This window comes from Bombus pyrosoma, linkage group LG14, assembly GCF_014825855.1.
Source record: "Bombus pyrosoma isolate SC7728 linkage group LG14, ASM1482585v1, whole genome shotgun sequence".
In the NCBI taxonomy this organism is placed as follows: Eukaryota; Metazoa; Arthropoda; class Insecta; order Hymenoptera; family Apidae; genus Bombus; species Bombus pyrosoma.
The window spans coordinates 6,711,375-6,722,083 of NC_057783.1; the positions used below are offsets into that span (position 1 = coordinate 6,711,375).

The 10,709-nt window shown below is 33.5% G+C and overlaps 1 protein-coding gene across 3 annotated transcripts; it reads right to left on the reverse strand.

Moving 5' to 3' along the window:
- Positions 1-39: 39 nt before the first annotated feature.
- Positions 40-9,848, reverse strand: LOC122574910 (sodium-dependent nutrient amino acid transporter 1-like). Of its 3 annotated transcripts, none has more exons than XM_043743119.1 (9): positions 9,653-9,848; positions 7,628-7,988; positions 6,007-6,256; positions 5,520-5,894; positions 4,499-4,688; positions 3,779-3,955; positions 3,313-3,412; positions 908-1,179; positions 40-364 (listed from the first exon to the last, which is right to left on the reverse strand). In XM_043743119.1, exons 1-9 carry the CDS (start codon positions 9,653-9,655, stop codon positions 191-193), a joined length of 1,902 nt encoding a protein of 633 aa, XP_043599054.1. In that variant the 5' UTR covers positions 9,656-9,848; the 3' UTR covers positions 40-190. The 3 variants fall into 3 exon arrangements, with proteins under 3 accessions (XP_043599054.1, XP_043599055.1, XP_043599056.1); XM_043743120.1 differs by lacking the exon at positions 9,653-9,848 and adding an exon at positions 8,339-8,433; XM_043743121.1 differs by lacking the exon at positions 9,653-9,848 and adding an exon at positions 8,168-8,327.
- Positions 9,849-10,709: the final 861 nt, after the last annotated feature.

The window sequence follows — 10,709 nt, forward strand, 5'->3', positions numbered from 1 at the left end:
CTAGCATAACTAAAGAAATTCTTGTCCGTTTATTAAATCATATAACGAGCACTGTACCCTGGATAATTTATATAATTTTTTTACATTCTGTACATTTTTACATATTGAAATTTCTTATATAAACGCGGAAACACATCGCAAGTATAAAATTGTACTGAGTGGAGTTTCTATAGAGATCTCGTATCACTACCTAATCTTTTCTGTCGTTCTTACAAATTAAAATGTATATCAATTGAAGCCATCTTGGCTCTGTCCTGGCGTTTCTCTCTTTTAGTTTCTCCTCTTTGAAGCGAAGCCAAGCTTTCCTGTAATTGGTTTCTATCGGCCCCCATTTCGATGTTGACAGAAAAGATTTCCTTAAATTCTACGAAAGAAAGACAACGCGCCAAAGTAAAAACTTATTAAAAATGATCGCAGTGGCCGAAATGATTCATTATCTGAAGTCAACATCTCAAACAACACTTATCTAAGTTTGTATTACATTTTATGTATATATGTATATGTATGCATGTATTTATTTATTTCAGCCTGATGGCTTAGAAAAATTGGTCTTGGCTTTATTAGGTTGCCCCAAAAGTTTCTTTTGTTTTATAAGGAAATCACAGATGCATGACATTTTTTGTTTAATATTATTTTATTGAATTACGTACGATCCTATTGGAACTTATGTATGAATCTGTTGGAACAAAATGCATCGTATATAATTCAATAAAATAATATAAAATAAAAAATATTGTGCATCTATTATTTCCTTATAAAATGAAAGAAACTTTTCGGACAACCTAATACATAAATTACAAACATAAATCATGACTGAAACATATTATAAAAACAATATTATACGTATATGTAATAAAAAGGATGGATTAAAGAAGAAAAGATGGTGAAAGTGAATTTAATGCGGTACCTTTGATAATGGCAAGTCTCTGTTTTTCAGCATCTCCACGATCATCCAGAATGGTATTTGAAGAATGCTGAAGCAAAATATGACTATACCAGCCGCGTGAGCCGTAGCAGGATATCCTCTGCCGCCGTAAGTCAAGGGAGAAAGAGTGGCGACAGTGTAAAAGAAAATCAGTATCAAAATTAACGGTGTCAAGAGGAACCAGCAAATCCTCCAGTAACTACTTGCTTTTCTGTCCAGCATAAATTCGATGTCGTCTAGGAAATTTTCGATACCTGTTTTAAAAAGACACGATATTTACTTGATTACTCCGTTAATTTTCCTTATGTTTAAATTCATTATTTCTTAATTTGTGAGATTCTCACTTTACGAAACTTTACTTCAAACCTTAACACTAAACCTACCGACATTTCGTGTATACTTATTCCTACCGTGTGCGGTCAAAATGACCGGTGATTAGAGAAGTGATAGTTTTCATGATTTAACTTAGATAATGGTTAATTTATAACCAAATATATATAAAATAATGAACTTTCATAAAATTTGAAATTTACATTTTTATAATTTCAATTATAGACTTAAATAGAATTACACTTTTATTTATATGGAGGTATATCTTATTCAACTTGGCTGTATTTTTTACAAATTATCTTATTACCAAATATACATTTGCCGCATAAATATTTCCCGCGTCTTAAACAAATTTTCGTAATTTTGTAACCTTTACAATTTTTTATCTGACAAGTTTTTTGTAGTAATGAATCTGAACTTATTGATAGTTTTATTGCATGGCCTTTTTCCCGCGATTCTTTATATAAAAGTAATGTATGCACCAGGTTTATAAGAATTTTGTGAATTGTCTGTAAATTGGCCCCATACTGTAGATACCATTGCAAATTTATTGGTTCGTAAACGTTGGCTTAATCGTATAAACCTCATAATTCCAGCAAAGTCATTCCTGCTCATTGTTTTTGAAAAAAATGAAGGTCTCCAAATTTTATTCCACAAATATGAGACATCTGAATTTTTCATATAGCATATAGCATATATCAGAGCAATAAATGCATCTAGTTTTGTTGCATCTAGCTCCTTCTTAGTCCCCAATACTTTAAATGCTTCTTCTTCCGTACATTTTATTATATGATCCCTTGTACGGTGATCAATGATAAGATAAAATGCCGTCTTTACTTGTCCTTTCATAATATGCCGTTTAGCGTATCCCTAAAAATATCATAAACTGATGTCCTGTCAGGTTTGGCACTTACATCTATTTATAAAAAATATTGATGAGTATCAATATTTTTCTGCAATATTTTACTCGAGGGTGGAGTTGGGAAAGTTTTTCCCGTGTTTTATCGCAATGAGCAATAATAAAATGTTTGTAACAATGGACAGTAAAAAATGCCCAATTTTATGGTGGTTCCTTAGGATTATTATGGGCCTAAATTGATATGTCTTGACAGCTGGTGGTCATCTTGATCGAGGGATGGATTCTGTTTTATGACAATGTTACAGGTGTAACGGCTGTTATTATTTGTTATTACTGATTTTGTTTGTCGTTTGACCTTGAGATAGCCTTTTCTTTGTACTGGTTGCATTTATTTTAAGAACAACGAAAATATTTCGTTAAATATTCATATAATAAATCAAAATGATCGCTCACGGTAGGCAAGGCAGAATAGAAATTTTTCTCAGAAAATAAAAGAGCAAACTAAAATTAAATACGGAAAAATATATTGTATGCGTGTAATATGGCGGACGAAAGGCCTAGGAGATAGCGGGTAAACCACATACAATGTCGCGAGAGCCGAGGCGTTCTTCAATCGTATAGTTTTGTAAAAAAGACCTGCGTGACCTTGACCACGAGCGGTCGCGGAACACGTGCGTGGTGGGTCTAAGAAAAGACAAAAAGGATGCGAAAGCAGGCAGTGCCAATCGGGAAGTCAGTCAGTTGTTAGTTGGGAAGTCAGAGAGTGCGAATCGTGAAGTCATTGTCGAGAGAGAGTCATTGAATCCGTTGTGGCGAGAGTTGCGAGTGAACCACTAAATTATAGCGCGTTATTGTGACTAGTTCATGCTAAACAACCATCGTTTTTCTGTCTACATCTGTACGATCCATTCATTGTAAATAAACCATCATTAAATCACAAACATCAGAATATGAAATAATAATATATTCTCACGATATTACATGCATGTTTTAGGAAAAGCCAGGAATTATGAAGCGATATTATAAAGTTTAAACATGGTTAAATTTGTGTAGAAGTCGCGAGAGTTTAGTGTTAAATGGATGTGTAACGAACAAAATTTCAATTTAGTTTTCGAATGAATATGTAAAGTAGAAATGTAAGATCGATATAAAACACAACAATGTAGAACACAACGTGAAATACAACATATGTACAAACCGTATACCCATGTTACGGCAGTGATTTCGAAAGAAGCCAAGATGAACACGACGAACGATGTACCATAGTAATCGACCAAGGTCAATATAAACTGTCCACCCTGTGTAGAATTAATGAACTATCATTGATCGATTAGTGTCTAAAGAGAAATACGATTCTACAATCTGCCGTGAAAATCAACCTTATTTCCTTATTCCTTATGATTTATCGACGAAAAAACAAATAACTCGAAATCAGGAAAATTGACTAAATATTGTACAATGTATCTACATGTATGCGAAATTATACTTTCATAATTGATATCTTTCAAGTGCGGTTAAATAACAAAATTCTTGAAGATCATTTCAATTTTATTGTATTACTATTTTAATACCGCTGTAGTGTTTGAGAGATTATCTTCGAACAAGAAGAAAGAAACAGGCAGATGGTAAAACGGTAGAAGCTTCAAGATTTGTAAATTACGTGCCGGAGTAATGTAAACTGTGCTAACAGCGAATCCCATGGAACAGACGGAAAGCACGATTTTCCAGATTTCCATGTTTGGAAGCTTTTCCTTCAAGCAACTCACTACTCCTGACACCATCCCTACGATGCTTCCCACGCCGAGGACAAACATCATCACGAAAAACAGAACCGCGAAGAACTGTAACAGACAAGTGTATCTTTTGTAAAAATTGAAGCTTATATATACTTAATATATAATAATAAGATATATAATTATATAATAATATTAATAAGCTTATATAGAGGATTCGGCCGAATAGCGTGTGAAAGCGTGTAGGAAATGACTCCTTGCAGAAAAGAAAGAAAAAGGTATAGAATAAAACTTTTTTATTCTCGAGTTATTTTACGAGAATTTTATACCAGGATATATATAATTAATGTTTGCCTGTCCATTACAAAATGAGATCGATTACCACAGATGTTTTGTACACACTCTCATTCAACTTCGACGTACACAAGATTAAGAAGGACTAAAGTAGCACATGAAATACTTTGAAAAGAATTTCGTTTAATCGAAGACATCGAACGGTAAAGAATTAAAGAATACTACAAGGAAATAGAACGAAGGAAACGAACGAAAGGAAAGATTTTTAGTTGTTTCAAGATCTATACATGTTCTAATTAACTGTAGAACATATTTATTTATTAATAGTCGTTTTACTATATATTCATTTATGTTTACTTGAGGTACAAAGGTGAACTTTGCAATGGCATCAGGATAAGAGATGAACGCCAGGCCAGCTCCAGATTTCACTACATTGTCGATATCCTCCATACCCATTTCATGAGCCAGATTTCCCAAAATCCCAAAGATCGTGCACCCGGCTACAAAACTCGTTAAAGTGTCGAGACTAGTTACTATGAGTGCGTCTCTGAAACACGAGGAAAACAATTTTCTTCTTCTTCGGGTTTTATTATAGTGCTTACTATAGTGAGTCGCCTAAGAGTTGGTGCTGAAATATTTTTCACGCTATTAATTATATTGAGAAATGTGAATAAATTTCAGATAGAAGTTGAATAGTTTCAACGGCGACACATTCTCATGTTCTTTCCTGATTGTAGCTTTTCTCTAGGAGAAGGCAAATTTTGTTTCCTTGTTTTTCATTTCTATACATGTAATTGTACGTTTTCTAATGCGTTAATCGATATAGCTCGAATATAACAGATTCTGATAGAATGGAGATACAGATTCTATATAAAAATTGATTTATCTACTTGTATGGAGAAGCTATTAGTTCGGTGATTACTTTATACATCATCGAAACACGACCCCCTTGAAGTCATTCAACTTTTACGTGAAACATTTTTCGGTATAATTAACCCTTTGCACTCGGCATACTTCGGCATATTTTCATATATTTCATTTCTTTATTTGTTTTTTCGTATAATGTGAAGGCAGAACTGCAAGAAAACATGTATTTTTAGAAAGTTGGAACTTGTGTAATTTTATGCTATCCTGTGCACTCCGCTGTTTAGATTGACATCCTTTCGCTCCTGTAAGGAAGTTTTCTCGTGTGCAGAGGTATTTTGACCGATTTTTAATTGTAAATAACTAAAAAACATAGTCGAAAACTTGTATAATCATCAGCAATCCCTTCGTGTCCCCTTAGACGGGAACATCCAAGTTGTTTGCTGGATCTACGATGTCCCCTCAGAAGCCGGGTGCAAATGGTTAATAAATAACAACGAATTACTTCGTTTACCTGTACACGTTATGTTTGAAGTCGTTGTGCGACGAATAAGTAATAATAGCGCCGAAGCAGACGGAAAGAGAGAAGAAACATTGCGTCACAGCCGCGTACCAAACGCTTGGCTCTAAAAGTTTCGACCATTTCGGAGTAAGAAAGAAGAGAATCCCAGTTGCAGCGCCTTCCAGGGTTACTGCTCTGATCAGAAGGCTGAATAAGATGATATATGGGAAAATAGCTAGAAAATACGAAGCTTTTCCTGAACTTTTCACACCCTGGAACGTTATTAGGATAACGCAAAGCCAGCTAAAAAGGAGACATAACGTTAATTTCCAATCCGGCAGTCCAACTCCATCGTCGATACTGTCTTTCTCTTGGAGAACCACTTTCCTGGAATTATTACAGATAACAAAAATTGAAAACAGAAAAATGAAGGAATCAGGAACTTTCTTATTTTATTTTTCGATTTATTCTTTTTTCTTCTTTTCGTAATGTAACTTACAGAAAGTAGAGTTCCGCGGAACTTCTGCGTTCCTTCTCGTATAATAATTTAGTAAACACGCTACCATTCACCGATTCACTATCGATCTTTTGGCTGGAATCGACGCAATAATCAGCCCATTCTTCTCTGCACTTCGCCCAGGGTAATTCAGCTGAGAATGACGCGATTAAAAAGAAGAGCGTAAGAGCCATCAATGAGCTGTAATATGTCATCACTGCTACGTTCGAGCAGAATTGCGACCATCCAACACCTAAGACAATAATTCTTTGGTACAGTCATTCGATGATAACATTTATTTACTTATTCGATTGATAATGTTATTATTTTATGACCTGAACTTTTTCTTCTAGACGTAATAAACACCGTCTTGGGAGACAAGCAATGAAATTGAAAAATTATTGAGAAAAATCTTACGGTAAGAAATTTCAATTACAGTAGAGCCACCCTTATCCGAATACCAATTAACCGAATATCATAATACCTGGACGTTTTATTATCCGAAAAGAGTACTTGCCAGTAACGGATGTCTTTTTTCGTTTCAAATATGTACAAGAAGACTGGAAAGGAAACACCCGGCAGATCTCACAAAGGATATAACCTAATAAACACGAAGATGGTACTCCGCTGGGGGTAGCCACCCACACGATAATCAAACAGCTAAAAAATTTCACCAAATGTCCAAATTGGATAAATTGTGAATGTAAATTATTAAATAAAAAAAAATATGTACACATTTTATCAATGTTCATATGCAATGTATTCTTTTCCTTTATAATTATGAGAACTTGGTATGAAACTAATAGCGTTGCAACTATGGAAACAAAATACGACATGATTGGGAAATTCGAAATTGCTGTAGGTGCAACGGAATTAGTAAAAATAGATGTTGGAAAAGCCAGAATGACAAACGTTAAAAAAGAAAAAAAGAAATATCGAAAATTATCTAAAACGCGTAGATTCCTCTAATGGTGGCAGCAGAAGAGAAACATTAGATATACTGACGTAACGAAATAATTTCATTGCGATAAAAACGACAACAATGATGATTTTAACGAATGAAAACAGCAAAAGAAGGTGGTAACGAAAAGGTGTTTTCACGTGACGAAGCACCCGTGACACACGAAAGAGGAATTCGATGGTTTCAAGTATAAAGAGAATGTAATTACTTGCGTTGAAAAAATTCTATGATTTGGCAGCCAGAAAGATACGAGATCCATAAATATTTATAGAAACTATCAATTCACCTTAATCTGTATTTGAATAAATGAAATTTCATACTAGAAAAGCGATCGTTCTATTATCCGAAAATTCTATTATTCGAGCAATTTCGTTTTTCTATCAGTTCGAATAAGGGAGGTTCTATTGTAATTTATAAAAATTTTTAATGGCGCTGTGTTTTTTATAAAATTAACGATTGCAAAATACAGAATCGTATCGTTTCCAAATTTATTTAAAGAACAGGACTTTGAAAGAAAGATTAATCTGTCTCGATAATTTTCAATTACTTCGTACTGATAATGAAATAAATAAAATATGATTGCCGAGAATTAAAATAACTTTAATAAAATATGATCGTTGAAAATAAATTATTTATAACAGATCATTAAAATTATCTAGTTACCACCAAACGCAGGCGAAATATTCCAAATTTTGATCGACGAGGACGAAGAGAACTGTCCAAGGATCACCTCCAGGTAATAAAATGGTTTGCCAACGACGAAAAGAACGATGATGTAGGGTATTAAGAAAACGCCACCGCCATTTTCATAGGCAGTGAAAGGGAACCTCCAAATATTACCGAAACCTATCGATATTGCGATACAGGACATTAAGAACTCTATTTGGTTGTTCCATGTGCTTCTTGCTTCCGTTTCTTTCACGGTTTCCGGACATCTAACGATCGATTCCCTTGAGCCCTCGTGTGATTTCGTTTTGCCCGTTTCGTCCATGGCGAACGCTGGATTTCGATGGCCTTCGTTATTCTATAAAGATTTATAAATTATAAATCACTGTTGTCGTTGTGTAAGTTACTATTGCTCTATTGTATTCTATTACAGTTGTATTCTATGCAGCATGGTATTTAGCGGCTATATATTAAAATAATTAATCAAAGAATGTGGGTACAGCGAAGAAAGTGTAGAGAATACTTTTATTTAGTCACCGTATATGCTGTTACAATAGAATTATTCGTGTAAAAGCACGAGAATTTAGGGGACCGATATTTATCTCTACTTAATAGTCGATAATAAATATTTGTATTATCAGGAAAATAAGGAATTATTATCACAACATTGAAAATTGTTCTTCAGGAAAATTGTACGTTGAAACTTGCTTTTAATTTGATCACTAGTCGAGTCTCGTTATAGCGCTAATGAAACTTCAAAATGTTTCGTATAGCACATGTAGCGTATCCGTGAGAAGCTTCTACAAATATACAAATAGAAGAACAAATATTGTGTAAAATTTCAAATCGGTCGCAATAAAACTGTGCCGTCGATAGATAGCGACGAATTAAATTTTAATCTCTTTAGGGCCGTCGAACGATCGTTATCGCGTGAGTAAAATCTCGCTATCGCCGGTGTTGCCCCGGTAAAAATATATGCGAAGATGTTTATCGTTTGCTTGCAATTCTTCGTTGCACGTTTGGTGAGGTAAATTGTAAGCATGCTGGATTTCTTCCTACTTCAACTTGAATAATCCGTATCTTCCGATCGATAAATGTAGTAAATCACGAAATGTCAAAAATAAAACTAATAATAAATTAAAGGAGTCACGTGGAACGAGATAAAGTAATTTCGAGAATACAGAAGATTTTATTACTGATATCTGGATCGTTATTTTCTTCCCCATTTAAATTTTTCTTATTCATCAGATGAAGATAAGTGACAGACATGCACTTATCTAATACTTACATTTTCAATTTTTAAGAAAGAAAATACGACCATTGAACACACATTATTTTGTTCTTTTTCCATTTATCACATAAAATGGTACCTAATTACCAATAAATAAAATTCTACCCATGTACTATTCACAACCGTTATAATTCTCATAAATATCGACAATAGGAAAGAAACATGACGTGATCGTTCACTATTTCGTTCTTTTTCCATTTATCACATAAAATGGTACCTAATTACCAATAAATAAAATTCCACCCATGTACTATTCACAACCATTATAATTCTCATAAATATCGACAATAGGAAAGAAACATGACGTGATCGTTCACTATTTCGTTCTTTTTCCATTTATCACATAAAATGGTACCTAATTACCAATAAATAAAATTCTACCCATGTACTATTCACAACCGTTATAATTCTCATAAATATCGACAATAGGAAAGAAACATGACGTGATCATTCACTATTTCGTTCTTTTTCCATTTATCACATAAAATGGTACCTAATTACCAATAAATAAAATTCTACCCATGTGCTTTTCACAACCATTACAATTCCCATAAATATCGACAATAGGAAAGAAACATGACGTGATCACTTACTATTTCGTTCTTTTTCCATTTATCACATAAAATGGTACCTAATTACCAATAAATAAAATTCTACCCACGTGCTATTCACAACCGTTACAATTCCCATAAATGTCGACAACAGGAAACAATCACACTTCAATCACTCACCATTTTGTTCTCTTTGTTCACTGCACAATATTAGAATGAAATATCACAAAGAAACAAGGAATGATATCGAAATGAAAATGTCAATTTGAAATCAACGAAACGAAAGAGAATTGACAATAAGATGTCGGCAACGTGATCTCAAATTTCTCCGCGATTGACATCACGCGTCTCCTCTTATATCGCAGCATTGTACGCATATCGATATTATACCCCCGACGAACACCTCGAGAAACCTTGATTGATAAAACGGTTGTGATCCTAACAGATAGATTACGTTGTAGTTTCGCACACGCGGCTCTGATAACGACTGATTCAACGGAAATGTAAAATTGTGGAAAAGTTTCCTTTTGAAGGAAAAGTTTCCTTTTCCCCGTAACTGTTTGAAAGATACAGCTTATCGCAATTGCATGAAACAAGAATGTATGTAATTTTAAACGAATCAATCTTCCATCATAGTTGATGACATTTTTTAAATCGACCTTCCTTTTTTCTGAATTAATATTTATTATTATTGTTATCGTTATTCTTGTGTTAGGTTTTCGCCCATTACCGTCTCAGGTAACGAACAGGTAACAAATATAAGTAAGAAAGCGATAATCTATTTTGTAAATTAGGTGTAGTTCGTTTTAAGATAAATGAAGCGATCAAGTCGCAAAGAAATAAAGAAAAATCTTTCATTGGAAAAATAGAAAAAATAAATTTTAAATTTTATATTATATATATATATATATAGTCAAATGAATTAATCCTCTTGTGCCATGAAGTTGGTATAAAGAAATAGAATAGTTTTGCAAAATAATCATAACCTTGAGAAGAATAGAATGATGGAGTCAGATGAAGATGAAAAGCAATCAAAACTAAACGACGTATTATATATCTATCTACATACATATATACAAATTTATTAGGTTATTAATTATTTAAAATTCAATGCGATCAGCCGAAAGAAATTCTAGAGGAAGATGGTTTGAATCGATCCGACTTGGAGAAATTGAAAGAAGGAAAATTCGACGAGATTAGCGAAGAGGCGGATGAAATATTGAAAAATGTGGGAATT